The sequence below is a fragment of the Lingula anatina genome, chromosome 6 (assembly GCF_051362555.1).
Source record: "Lingula anatina isolate TDL-2025a chromosome 6, LinAna3.0, whole genome shotgun sequence".
Classification (NCBI taxonomy): Eukaryota; Metazoa; Brachiopoda; class Lingulata; order Lingulida; family Lingulidae; genus Lingula; species Lingula anatina.
This window is the reverse complement of record NC_141772.1, coordinates 8,571,542-8,586,712: the sequence shown is the minus strand read 5'-3', so window position 1 is coordinate 8,586,712 and position 15,171 is coordinate 8,571,542. Positions and strand designations below refer to the sequence as shown.

The 15,171-nt window shown below is 36.8% G+C and overlaps 1 protein-coding gene across 1 annotated transcript in view; it reads right to left on the bottom strand.

Moving 5' to 3' along the window:
- LOC106170637 (uncharacterized) overlaps window positions 1-15,171 on the bottom strand; it is a 48,441-nt gene that overhangs the window by 2,063 nt on the left and 31,207 nt on the right. Inside the window, exons 22-30 of the mRNA XM_087015133.1 lie at window positions 14,503-14,616; window positions 7,401-7,493; window positions 5,516-5,740; window positions 4,554-4,716; window positions 3,624-3,739; window positions 2,922-3,110; window positions 2,091-2,338; window positions 1,265-1,488; window positions 707-919 (exon numbers count right to left, since the gene is read on the bottom strand). Coding sequence (XP_086871259.1) covers window positions 707-919; window positions 1,265-1,488; window positions 2,091-2,338; window positions 2,922-3,110; window positions 3,624-3,739; window positions 4,554-4,716; window positions 5,516-5,740; window positions 7,401-7,493; window positions 14,503-14,616 — 1,585 coding nt within the window. The remainder of the gene's footprint in view (window positions 1-706; window positions 920-1,264; window positions 1,489-2,090; window positions 2,339-2,921; window positions 3,111-3,623; window positions 3,740-4,553; window positions 4,717-5,515; window positions 5,741-7,400; window positions 7,494-14,502; window positions 14,617-15,171) is intronic.

The window sequence follows — 15,171 nt, the reverse complement described above, 5'->3', positions numbered from 1 at the left end:
TGAAATTATTCTTTTTTTAAAACATGATTTTAGAATTGTGTAGCAGCTTAACTTGAGATCAGTTGGTGTTTTTTTTCCTCATCTTTATTTAGGGTGTGGAAACATCAAATCTACAGCATGGGCAATTTAAGACCATATATAAAAACAAAAACACTAAGGTCTATGCAGGGTTTATTTTTTAAGTTTTAAGTTTTTCCCATCTAACAAACCCATCTAACAACATAGTTTTTTTATTTTTTTTGATTGGGAAAAAAAATCAAAATTGCTTCAAAATAAGCATTTCATATAAGACCCAAACATTCTGAATCAAGCAATTAAAATGGTAACATATCATGCACGGCCTTCTAATTTTAAGTGCTGTTTAAAAGGCAAGAAAAAATGAAGACTTTTATGATGACCACAAATCTATTTTAGGCACAGAATGTATGATTGGTAAACGCAGCTTGACAGCCAGGAAACATCTGTTGCCACATTTTCTTACCATAGGCAGAAAATGTTCAAAATGACAGTTTTTTAATTTTGATTTGACAGATTTATTTAAATGATTTGATTTAACAGTTTTACTTGTATTTCCATTTTGATTAACCAGATACATGCACCCCAAAGGCCAATTTTTCTTAAATTTATGTGATAAATTCAATGCCTCCTGACAACAGATTTTCAAAATTCTTCACATCTTCACCTATCTTCCCTCAAAAGCTCATACCTATAGAAAAGAACCCAGGTACACACTCAGAGTTCTGTGTTCCGTCTGGCACTGGACACTGCCATCCTGCTGGACATAACATGCACACGGCTTGACCAGAATGGCTGAAGGTTCCAGATGGACAGTCCAGTACCGTATCCTCTGTGATGGATGGACAATAGTTCCCTGATGGACAGACTGTACAGTCAGGGCTGTCAGGTAGTGAGTAGGTGCCTGAAAAAATTACACAACGTTAAGAATATGCTACTAATACCTGTACTATGTATAATACTGCACTATAACTATACAAGTACCATTACTACTACAAATAGAAAACATCAGAGATAGCCTTAAATAATTAAGACTTTCAGTGCTGAATGACATCATTTGAGGCTAATGATGTGTGAGAATTTGTCTTGTGGTCATTTTTAAATTCTTAAAAGGTCCAGTAAAAATGCTTTATTTGAAGCAGTGAGATATAGCTCATTGCTTGATGTGAAAAAACAAAAAAATAACACAAATCATAACTAAAATATATTTAGTTCTCAAGTTATCTATAATGGAGCCAGAACAACCCACCAACTGGACAGATGTAAATACTGGACACATTGGTGGCAGATGGACAGGCACTGCCAGCCGGGCAGGAGGTACAAGCCGTCTGACCACCAATGGAGTAAGTCCCAAGTGGACAAGGCAGGGGACTGGACACAGTGGTGGCACAACTGTAGCCTGCTGGACAGGTCATACATGTAGTGGACCTAGGACCACTGTATTGGCCACTACTACACTGGACTGGGGGCAGCCTGAAGTAACAGATCTTTGAATTTTAGATCAATACAAACTTGAAAAATAAGAAATAAAAAAATCTGGGAACTTTTGATACATTATTAACTTTAAGAAAAATTAATGTTAGTTTCAATTGTAAATACAACTTAGAAAATAATAATTCAGTAAGACATTTTTTATTTACATGTTAAAAAAGAGAAAAATTTAAACAAAAACAAAAAGGATTAAGCACAGCATCATCCATTAAATGTCAAACAGCTATACAATACATGTAAGAATAAGGCTTTTTTTTCCATCTAAAAGTTACTTTGATTCCAGTTACAACAAACACTTCCATCAAATGATTTTTTAATTGTGTCTTGCCTTCAACAAATTAATTTCATCAAGAAATTTTATAAATCAATTACTTACTAAACACATTTAAAATGCAGCCACCTTTTTTCATTTTTTTTTCATTGTATCTTATACACTTTTAAACAAAAGAAAGCACATGAAGTAAAAATACTTAGCAGCAATATTTAAGGAGTACTAGAGAGGTTAAGCACCCTTCTATGTACGTACCACCAGCTACAATACTACACAAAAACTTTAAACACCCCCTCCCATCCACCTTTTTTACCTTGTATTATAGCAAGACTGACCAGCCAAGCAATCTGCACAGGACGTCTGGCCATCTTGACCATTTGTGTGCTGACCAGCGTCACACTCAATGGGGGCCACATCAGGAGATGGACACTGGGAACCCGCTGGACACAGGGTGCAGTTGAAGTCCCCCGCCCGGCTGTAGTAGCCCAGGTCACAGGCTGTCTCGGTGCCGTCCAGGGAACAAGAGTAGCCAGCTGGACACTGTCTGCACTGACCATCACCCTGAATGTATATGTATACACAAATGGTGTATTAGACCCCATTCCCATACCTAGATCGATCAAGCAGAATCGACCCATCTCCGAGGGGTTTCTCGCTAAATTGCACTCAGCTTAAAGGGATAATAACTCTTCGTATGAGATCTATATTTCACTATAAAAACATTGTGAATAACTCATAGAAATATAATATATTCTGTTTTACCACAAAAACAGCAGTTATAGTTATTATTCTGATATCTGATCTTGTCTTCAGACCACGTGCCCTCCACTGATGCCTATACTCTGTTAAAATCTCTTAAGAGATTTTAACAAAAAACCAAACTTTTTAGAAAAAAAACAGGGACTAACTTTGAATGTAAAAATGGATTCATTAACCATTGGTTAGAATGGGAAAATTATTGTTTACTCCAGGAAAATTCATTTTTTGGCCGAAACGAAGAGTTATTATCCCTTTAAGTGGCTCTGATGTCTGGCACGCCTACTGAAGCTGTAATGGGTAATTAATTATAATTATCATTTAGCAGCATCAGTAGGCGTGCCAGACTTCTAACATATGAGAGAAAGAAAGACATGCAAATCATTACCTCTAAACTGTAGTACCCTTCCTCACAAAGCTGTGGGGGATCCCTGGGGTCTACACAAGAGAACCCCCCAGGGCAGATAGTACAAGCTGTGGCATTGGCCTCAGAGTAGGTACCAAATTGGCAAGGTATTGGGTGGGCCGCTGGGTTGCTGCACTCAAAACCTGATGGGCATGTGATACACTGCAATACCTGGAACCAAGTACAGTCAGTATTCTTAAGTTATAGTGGAAAAAAATCTTCTCACCACTAGGAAATTATTATTTATTTTCAATTATATCATATTTAATACAGGATTAGATTATGAAGGATAAAACTGTTATACTGCCTCTAAGATTGCCATAAAAGAAGAGAAATTCGATAATCTAACTTCTGGTCATTTTCTTTTTTGTTAAATTGCTGAATGACTAAAGCCGAATCAATTTACTAAATAAATAAAAAAAGAAACTAGACAGCAAAATTGGCAATATGCAGGCACAGATAAAACAGTTATTCCTGTATCCATATTAAGGCAATTTAAAATCTTTCCTTGTCAAATGACAATATAGCCATTCTTCGATCAAGTTTAAATTTTTACAAAATCTGAGTCAGACATAACGTCTTCATGTGAGAAAACAATGTCGTATGACTCTGCCTCAACAGCTTGTGTCCTACTTATAAGAATACATCTAGCATGTGGTTCAAATCCACCTCTTGCCTACTTACAGTTCCCCCCACACTGTAACTGCCTAAACCACATGGTTTGGGTACCACCGGGTCAAGGCAGTAATGCCCAACTGGACATGGTGAACAAGACATCCCTCCTATAGGACTGTAGGAACCTAGAATACATCATAAAAACAAGGTCATGTATAAGTTTTCATATTTTCAGTAAAAACATGAGGTTTTGAGATATCTTTTGAATTTTTTTTCTGACAATAATGTTAGGAATAATTATGAAATGGAAAATTAAATGCCATACTGGACACAGATACACAGGTGGTATGAGCTGTAACATTTTGTCCATGTTCCATAGACTTCTTCAAGAAAGGGAATGTATTGTCACTGTAGTCATCCCTAATAAAAATTATTTCCCATATGGTCCTGCATGACGTCCTGTAGGAAATTGGCCCAAAATCCTGTTCAGTTTTATTGGACATATACCCTAGAAAGGAATCTTGTAGAATGTCAGTAAAAATTCCTATGGTGTCTCATATAGTCCTAAAGGATTCCTCTAGAGTCCCATAGAGTCTTATAGGATGTCCTATAGAAAATTTTCATTAGAGAAATGACAGACAGCAAATTCATACATGTATCATCTGTAAATCAGAATCAAGTATGTTATTTAATTTTCCATTCCTTAATTGTTTAAAATAACAACTGGATGAATAATAACATACACTATGAATTATAAAATGCTGATGATGTACATGTATTCCTTAAATACAAAATAAATATTAAGTACTGCCTAAATCTCACATCAATAGAGTCTATGAATTACAAACAATTCCATTAACCAGATTTTAAAATACTTAATTTTCCAAATGACTAGAGGAACAGTGATATCAAATTAAACCTAGACCCATATTTTGCTTAGCGACAAAACAGGTCCAATTTAAACCAAATGTAAACGCGTCTTGAACTAAGGAAACCAACCTGGCACGCACACACTGCATGTAGACACGCCTGCTGGGCTGAAGGTACCCATCTTACAGGGTGTGGGTGTTGTGTAGTTGGCACCATCATAACAGGAGTGACCACCAGGGCACTCACTGCATAACCCTGCTGCTACTGTGCTATAATACCCAGGCTCACATGGCTAGAAATAGAAGGAAAAAAAATTAGTACTCAGATGAAGTTCTATGGAGCTGTGAACTCGTTTCTCTAAACATTTTTTTTTTTTTGTGTGTAGTATTTGGATTATGTTCATGTACATGTATAAATGTGTTTTCAGTTTTTTGCTTAATTAATGCTAGTTCTCCAGGCTACTATAATACATTCAATTAATGGGCACATTCAGAACAGATGAGCTATGCACTAACCAATCTGCCAACTAAATATGGCCAACCCCACTTAAAAACAATGTGAATGTCGCTTATTCCCATTTGGTCTTCCTGCCTCTACATGCCCCTTTTATGCAGGGGACTAGCAATTAAACCTTGGAGCTGAGATTTAATCCCTTTAAAGATGCATACAAAGTCAATTTTTTGCCACAAAAACTGACCAAATACCAGCATATAGTTTCAAGTAGTATAACTAAGAGAATTACCAAAAGGCATTTTTCTGCTAGCATTCTATGCTGAACGTCAATGGGCAGAAAAGTAGGTCACGAAAATAGGTTAAATTTCGACCAAAAATATAAAGACAGGAGCAGTCTAAAGCTCTTTTATGGCTGATTGATTGATCTATTCAGTTTATCCCTTGGCATGTCGAATTTATTTGAGTCTTACAAGAAACTAATAGAAGTGGTTTACATATGCATGAGTTACTGGGAATCCACACTCCACCAATGCTCGGTTCGTATGTACCTTTAATGGTGTGTGTGTATGTGTGTGTGTGCATGCATGCGTGCGTGTATGCGTACTGACACTGTGTGTGTCCATAATAAAGGTACTCACCACACAGTCATGTTGTACAAGATGGCTGTAGAAACCTGGAGTGCAGGGGACAGGTGGCACAGAGACATTCAGACACGAGTGACCAACTGGGCAGATCTTACAGGACGGCTCTCCAGGCTGGTCTTGATATGTCCCTAGTGGACACAGCTGGACCTTGCTTAAAGGTGGACAGTAGTAACCAACTGGACATGTGAGGCAGTGGGTACCATTGGAATGTTCACCATACTGCAATAAATGAATGCATGCTCATACATATACACCAAGACCCCTTCCACAGCTTGTGATACACTTCCATTTTGAGGAATTCACAATTTAATGACCTGTAATAGTATACCTGAAATTGTCTAAATCAATGAGTAGGAGTATTATCACACTAACTTCTGTTTAAGTTGATATGCAACTGTCCCCTCCAACATTCCCCCACTGCGAGGGATTAAGGTAATTGCTCAACCATTTAATGAGATGCCAGTCTAATAAGTCTCACTCATTAAGGTGAAGACCATTTTTGATCTTAAAAGCAGAGTCAGTCCAGGGTAAGACCACTCCTTTAATGAACAAGACCATGTAAGATCATTTGTGAACCTAGTAAATGTCAGATAAAGACCATTTGAGGTGCACTAGTGCTGGCTACTACATGTAAATGAGAGAGTTGCACAATTAAACAGAGCCCCCCCCCCCCCAGTAAACTGGATTAATTTTGAGTGAAACTAACAAATGTGAAATTATTTGCTAACTGAACAGTCAAAATGGTGTGAAACAAAAGAGAGTACCACATGATTTGAAAACAAGGGGCCTATATTACACTGAATGATCAAACCTGCACATTTGCATTCACAAGACTTCAGCTGTGTTATAACAGTAAGGGAAGATACCTTGTTTACAAACCTCCAAGCAGATGGAGCCACCTGACATGATAATAAGTCAATCACAGAGTGATAACACGTTGGAAAACTGTATACATCAACCAGTGACACGTTGGATAACTGTGTACTCCGTAAACAGTGACACGTTGAAAGTTCACGTGCACATTATTAATGTCAGTTTTAGCAAGTACAAGATATGTTTATTCCTCGATCATGCTACAATCCCTTACAGTATCCTAGGTTATACACTCCTTTAGCAAAATTTCAGGTTTCCCAGCAACAACTGCTCCTGCTCATGTGTTGGACATTCACATTTGGGGTTCCTGCACATTTACTTCTGTTGAAATACCAAGTGGCTTGCACACTTGCTGCGCACTGCTCTGTACTTATGACAGTATGCAGTAAGGTTGCAGGAACAAATTTTTTGGTCACACACTTCTGCACGCATTTTAAAGCTGACTTCACTGCACATTCTAAAGCATGTAGCCCATGTCCCCCACCCTTTTCCGTTTTGCATAGGGCTGTTGATATCAAAGAGTAGCTAAAAACAAAATGAATGATCTACCCCATTTGATTATGTTCCTTCTCCAAGCAGATTTGATAATTAAAACCCGCAATTCAATGCAACAGCATTGTTGTTATAATGATGTCATGCCACCAACATATTGTTTGCTCAGTCAATCACATACTATCTATGGATAAAACATCCAGTAAAGGGTGCACTCAGAAAAGATGATCCGAGTACTAACTGATCCGCAGACTAAATATGGTCAACCCCACTTCAAAAGCAATGCCACTAATTCAATGATGGTCTCCCAGCCTCCACAAATGCTACTGCTGCAGGGGCCTAGCAATTAAACCTCGGAACTTAAGTTTAATCCCTTTAATGGTGCGTGTGGAGGTAGGGAGACCATCAGGAATCAGCAGCATTGTTGGGTTGGGTTGGCCATATTTAGGCAGCTGATCTGTTAGTCGGCAGATCATCGTGTTCTGAATACGCTCATAAGCATTTCTTATCTTACCCCACAGCGAGTGCATGAGTGTAATATGCCATCCCCAGTATAGGCCGTTCCAGGAGGACAGACAAAGCAACCAGAGGAGCCAGGATCTGAGTACTGGAGGAAAACAAAAAATAAATAAATGTGTCAAGATAATATTCCACAAAAATATGTGTAACTACGTATGTAAGAGTCAACAACCTGGTCTTAAATGAGAATGATTTCTAATTTGGCCAAATTGTTTATAATAAAATGTAAAATGAAATTCAAAATTATTAAAATGTAATTAAAAATAAATTCAATTTGATTAATGTCAAAAATAATAAAAATAAAAATTAATTTGACTGAAAGGATCATAACAATCATTTACACTACTTTCAATCAAATTAAATTTATAAAAAATTAAGGAGATGGAAAGCATAGTATAACCTGGAGCAAGCCAATGGAAATCACCGAACATATCCAGAACTCCAGGGTTTAGTGTAAAATCAGGCATGGATTTGGAGGAGAGTGGGGTCACAAACAATGGAAGACTTTTGAAAGTGGTGACAAAAAAAAAAAAAAAATAAAATAAAATAAAATAAATAAAAACAAATAAAAAAAATAAAATAAAAGCCAAAAGAATCTATTTTTGGTTTTTTACTCTCTCTAAATTTCTCCAGAACTAGGGCTTCGTTCACATGCAATGTCTATTTTCTAAATTCTATTTTCTATTCGCGCTATCTTATGATCACGGTCTGTGCCCTGAATATCCCGCGGCGTAATTACTGGCAGCGCGAGCCAGTTACTTATAGGCTTCGTTCACATGCAATGTCTATTTTCTAAATTCTATTTTCTATTTGCGGCATGTCTTATGATCACGGTCTGTGCCCTGAATATCCCGCCGCGTAATTACTGGCAGCGCGAGCCAGTTACTTATAGTAACTTATAGTAACTGGCTCGCGCTGCCAGTAATTACGCCGCGGGATATTCAGGCCACAGACCGTGATCATAAGACATGCCGCAAATAGAAAATAGAATTTAGAAAATAGACATTGCATGTGAACGAAGCCTAAGATGTTTTTGTACGACAGTGCTGGTACATGCCAACATCTTTTGTGTATCACTTCATTTGCTTGGTTTTCATTAGTGACAATGCAGGTGTATGCATACATTTCATTAACCTTGATGGGCCCACCTTTAAGGGATAATAACTCTTTGTATGATATCTATATTTCACAATAAAAACATTGCGAATAACTCACAGAAATATAATATATTTTGTTTTACCACAAAAACGGCAGTTATAGCTTTTTTTTTCTGATATCTAAGCTTGTATTTAGACCACGTGACCTCCATTGATGCCTATACTCTGTTAAAATCTCTTAAGAGATTTTAACAAAAAACCAAACTTTTTAGAAAAAAAAACAGGGAATAACTTTGAATGTAAAAATGGATTCATTAACCATTGGTAAGTATGGGGAAATTGTTGTTTACTCCAGGAAAATTCATTTTTTGGCCGAAACAAAGAGTTATTATCCCTTTAATCACGTGGATTCTCATCATTTTTCTAGTCCTGTATGATCACACAGTGCTGACAATCCGGTACGTATTTTTCATTTATTGTTTGCTTGTCACCTGCCTAATTAACTCGAAAAGTTATTGATGGATTTTAACTTAAAAGTGATCAGCTTTTGGTGATGACCCTTAGCAAAATATCAGGCCTGCTTCAAATTCTCTCTCAAATTTGCAACAAATTTGTAAGAATATGAATACCTTCTTGCAAACCTGCCGCAAACTTATAGTGATTTTAGTTTTGATTTTTCACATTCACTGCAAAATTCAAATTTGTGGCACACTTCAATTTTCAAAGGGGGTCCATTAATTAATTCATTAATGGTTAATTATTAATTGAATATATTCAATGTCTTGGAAGAAGTCAGGACTCCCTGAGTGCTTCTAGTTTCTATGTGAGATGTTTTTTTTATTATAGTCGCAGACATGGGGAAAACTTTGGAGACACTGAGGGTCCGGAGGATCTGCACTACACTGTACAAGAAACCCGCAGGTCCTTCAAATTATGTGCTGGTATGGACAAAGTATTTTATTTCAGTTAGTCAGTGCTTACATGCAGTTTATTATTCGTACATGTATTACTTTTTCACTTAAAAATTACCAGTCCAGAAGACCTGAGATAAAAACAAATTGTAGGTCCACTGGGATTTCAAGCAGTCAGACCTGTCAGGCAGTTTCCCCATGTCTGCACTTGAAGTAAATTATCTGGTTGTTACATTATACAAGCCATGGTATATAGTAAGCACTGTATTTTTTTGGCACAAGCCAATTTAATAGATATTTCATACTTCCCTTTAACAAAATTATTTGTAAATTTAGCAAATGTTTTTTGAGCAAAAAGTGGTACAAATGGTTTGCTGTCAGCACTACCTTTGATATAACAATAATCATAATGATAAAAAAGAACTAGAAAAGCAATCAGAGAGCACAAACCCAGCCAATTAGAAAACTCAGTTCTCATTTATAGTTGACTTATAGATCCCTATCAATATCTTATTACTTTTATTGTTAGCTCAGGATTTTTTACCCTGAAAATCTCATCAAAAGCCATCTACAGCATCAGTGACCGACAAAACAATTAACAAACTATATATAATTAAGATAAAAACAAACCTCCTTGGCAGTCGAAATAATAATAATAATAATATGAAAGGAAAATCTAAAAGTGCATAACAATCGCATTAATAATTTAAACTTGGTAAGTAAACATTAATTATTATAAAGCTTAACTCAAAATTTTTACAGGGACACATATTTTGATTTCCTGTAGACAATATCAGTCTAAGTAGGTCAATCTAACTCTGCGCCCTGGGACTCTGCAACCAGCTGAACTAAAAGACACATCCCCGCCCTTGAATGGATTAAATTAAAGAAAAAATGTTGATTTTATAAGTACACTGGTAACAAGAAGTTTGTCAATCATTGAAGCTGGTTGCACTCAGTGAGAGTCCCTGCGGAATTGGATCGACCACTGTAAATAACTTTTGTGAATGATATGTACTTGCAATTCAGTATAAATGAGACATTGAGCACATTCAGGACAGCAGACTAACAGATCTGCTGATCAAATATGGTCGACCCCTTTGAATGCTTGTTGCTTAAAGGGTTTGCTTCATGCCGTCAGAATGGCCTGAACGGAACATATTCTTCAGAAAACATGCCCAACTAACTATATCTTTATCCAAATACACAAATTAAAAGCTCATTTTGTAAATTTTTGGCTTTAAAAAACGTCCTATTTGCTGGCCTGGGAGTTAATGAGCTACGTGGTCACGTGGTCCAATGACGACAATTGAGCCACTGGAGAACAGAGCGTGCTTAGCTGTCAAACTGAGCTGCATTGTCTACCTGTAAGATGACTTCTCTGGCTTCTGATAAAAGTTTATACTTATTCAAATCTCTTACCCGAGGGGTCTAAATCCTCGTGAAGCTGTGTAAAACCATTTCCCGTCTAGTCATTTCTTTAACAAGCATTTCATTATGGTTATCCCAAGTTGTATTAAACACTGCATTTGAATGAGTTAAGGGAAATGTTGATTATTGCATATGAGGTCCATGTTATTTGTGAAATTCAATTTATTTTATTAAACCGCTGACACTCCGTCTTGCATACTTTTATTAAACTGAGGTAAACAATGCCCGTTACCTTTACAATCATCTTAATCATCCATCTAACTGGAACTTCCTTTACCTCTGAATTAGAGGGTTAAATGGCATTCAATTTGTCTTGCTTGTATCGAACGCACTCTCTATCTAAGCTTTACTCCAGTTATCTCAGGTAAAAATCTACCTGTGTGTTAGTTACAAAGCGCAGCTCCCGTAGACCTGGGGGTACTAGATAAAATCTGAACACCAGGTTTATCGAGGAGCTAGAGAAAGAAAGGAAGAATTTTTCCTGCACAACTTCATAGGAATTTTAACATGGACTTGATCCAGCTTAGACCTCCAAACTAACAAGGTGACATGGGCAATTTTCACAAACAAATCATAAAACTATATTTCAGTTAACCGCCTTTGAAATAAATATACCGTTCTGGGTAAATTAAAATAGTTATTAAATCGCAAGAATATTTTTGACTTAAATGATGATTTTATTATTAATGGAAATTAAGCTACTATATGACTGAGGTACATTTGCTATGATTACGCTGTCCTTCATGTTTTGCGTAAGTCTACATTTTGCTGTATGTGCTTGTAATCTTTTTAAATATGTGCGTACAATTTTTGCAGGTCTGGTTACCCCCCTGTTATGTGATGAGAGTATTAACTTGGCAATTAGTTCCTTAGCTTATTTGAATAGAATTGCAGTGTAAAATTTTCAACAAGATGTTGGCGAAATAGCCCATTACTCTTTGTAGGTATTTCCCCCGTCAAAGTTTGTCTAAAATTATCTTTCAATCTTTACTCTTTCAAAGACAGTATATAGTTACCTGACATATTTTCGTGTAAACTTAATGACAAGCCAAGTGTCTCCAGTTCATTCCGTACTCAATTTTACCTAAGCAAATTTTTTTCTTGAGTAGATCTTTATAGCACGGTGTTATAAGCTTACAAATTTGCAAAAAAAAAAAAAAAAAAAAAAAAAAAATTGCGTACTGACGCAGAATTTGCGTTTCAAGTTATAAAATAATCAATCTTTTAAATTATTGAATATTTCAGATGAAATAATCTTCAGAAACAAATCCTCAAAGCATAAACGAATTAGGATAACGAACCATTTTATTATAGCAGTTCCCATTTTTTCTTTAATATAACGCTCTTTTTCCTGTTTTTCCTCAACACGTTTTCTTCCACGGAAGCTTCAAGATACCCTGAGAGCAATTTCTTTAATTAATGTTCGCGACCGTGTTTGAACTTAATTGTTTAAGTATTGATATTTAACGTCATTTACAAATACCAATAAAATAACCCCATGAAATAAATGAGATATATTGAAAAATATGAAAGCCCACCAAGACGAGTTTCATACCTGTTATTACCTGGCTTGGGAATTGCAGCGGTGCATAATTAACAGGTTTGTTGTAAACGAGCTTTTGGTCAACTACAATGCATTTAAAATGCATCAGCAATCAGTAAGTTTGCCAACTGATGACAGTTAATCTGAAAGACTACCAGCTCTTGATATGATCTAAACCACCTGAGGTGACCATGATCTAGAGCATCGCAACTATTGTCACCGAAGTTAGTAAGTAAGTCACGGAAGACCGTCACAGACAAAGAAAGATTGTCAACGAGAGCTGCAATTTTGGTGAATCCCACGGCAACACACCGAGGCATAACGAAATTTCCTCAACTCCGTTCAACACAACTTTCCTTAACTTCTCCGTCTGTATGCACCATGCAGCTCAGTTGAGCCTCATAGACCTTTATCGTGATTGTCGTCACAGTACCACGTGACCCAGATCTGTTGCTTCATTTTTGCATATTGAGGTGAGGTTTACTAAAACGCTTGTTTTTCTACTAATAGATTGTTTTTATAATTTTTAAATGGCGGGGATCGATTAAAACATACCTCTAGTGTATAGATTGAGTGCTGTATCTTCAAAATTCGAGAAATGGATTTTTACATGAACATTGTCCTTTAATCCCTGAGGGGAATCTCATTCGTGGACAAAATTACGAAGGGACTGGAAATGCGGCATCTTCCTTTGAAGACATCTATGTTTGGGTGAACATTTGCCCATTGTCTCCTATAAGCTGTTCTGATAGCTCCACAGGAGCCTGAACAGATTATAATCAAGGTCGCACGCACTGTGCCTCAATGACCTTCTATTGTTCTTTTGCATTGATAACGCAATTTCTCGTGGTCTCTCGTGGTTGCTATGAATAGCATTGCCGCCATCTTGCATTTGCAAGCACATAGGCTTGCATCAGCATGTGTAAATTATTTTGGGCTTTTCGGTATATTTTTCCTGTTACCTCATAAAAAAAAACGGGTTCTGGTGTTTGTCTTCTTCACTTGTTATCATGCTCAATATTGTAATGATCTATGTTGAGTTGTTATATAACTGGTTTTAAAACAATGTATTGGCCGATTCATATGTGGTGCCATTTTCCAAGAGTGAAGAAATTATCAATTAACATCCCCAAATTCAAGCAGACAATAGCCGGTAACATAAACATATATGTACAGTTCAAAGCAGTCTTGATTTCAAATTTGATAAAAGGATATTAAAAGGCCCTCGGGTGTGTTTTTGTGGGTCACAAATGCATGAGTGGTACCATATAATGCAATGAGAACCAATATTGAGAGTAAAAAATATTAATTATCATCCCCAAATTTGAGCAGACATTAGCCAGTAACATGAACATATATATATATACAGTTCATAAGTGTTGTCAACTTTGATAAAGGGATATTGAAAGGCATCACGGGTGCATTTTTGTGTGTCACAAATGTGCATGTGGTGCCATATTGTAACGAGAGCCGATATTGAGAGTAAAAAATATTAATTATCACCCTAAAAATCCATTATTGCTGCATCTCAGGCTAATTTCTCACATAGAGAGAAAATTTTGACACTAGAAATATTTTCCTGTCGGATCATAGCTAAAAACAAGTATGCTACACTACAATTATACAATTCTGAATGTTCATTTTATGGCAACAAACAAGATTGCCTTTACCACCTAGGGCATTTTCAATTCCTCCATGAACAAACATATAAATTTCTCATTTAGTTTCCAAATTGATAGAACAAATTGTACTTATACTTGATCTCTATAAGTTAATTTTCTCACCCACCCAAAGGATTGCCTCACGTTATCGCCAACTGCCTGTCCAAATGACACAAAAAGTCATGGACAACCCCAATTTGCTCGCTACCTGTACAGGAGGTCACGTGATCCGAATGCACATGGTTTCACAAAGAGCTCGTGCTAAGCCAATTATCTTTTGATCTTGCTCCGCATTACCAGTCCCTTCGTTATTATGTCCAAGTCTCATTTCAGTTTCTAAATCGGGGATTGAATGGCAGCCTTTTTAAGTGGGTCGCCATATTTGATCCACAGATCTGTTAGTCCATTGTTCTTAATGCGTTCTTTGTAATATTGTTAGTAAATATAGTCCTACCTCTCCAGCCTTACACAACTGTGGGGGCTGTGCTGGGTCCGGGCAACTATAGCTTCCTGGACATATAGTGCAGACCACTGTGCTGTGCTGGGTGGTATAGTAGCCGTCAGCACACTGAGGAAAGAAAAAGAAACACATATGAAGGAAATTTTATCTTAAAGACTAAGACTACATTCCCACAGAATTAGATTGATCCATCTAGATCGACCGAACTCCCTGGGGGTTCAGGTTAAATTGCTGTCAGCCAAGCGCGCACGGAAGTTAATTACCCCCTTACAGCTTTTAGTAGGCAGGACAGACATTAAAGCCGGCTAAGCTGACGGTAATCTAGTGAGACTCTGCACAGGGATAGATTGATCTAAAATCTGTGGGAATGCAGTCTAATAGTGCAGACCATGGTGCTGTGCTGGGTGGTATAGTAGCCATCACCACACTGAAGAAGGAAAAGGATTTAATTTGGCTTCTTTAATATCACCTGTCTAATGATGATAATAAAAAAGTAAATTGTTCCTAAATAGACTAAATGGGTTGATACATCAAGTCATTTTTGATCATAGTAATATGTGATGAAATTAACCCCCCTTAGTTTTTATCAAAGAGCAATGCCAGGAGGAAACATTTACTGCTTTTGTGGCCTTTAAAATATATTTTAAACATTTAACTAATTTT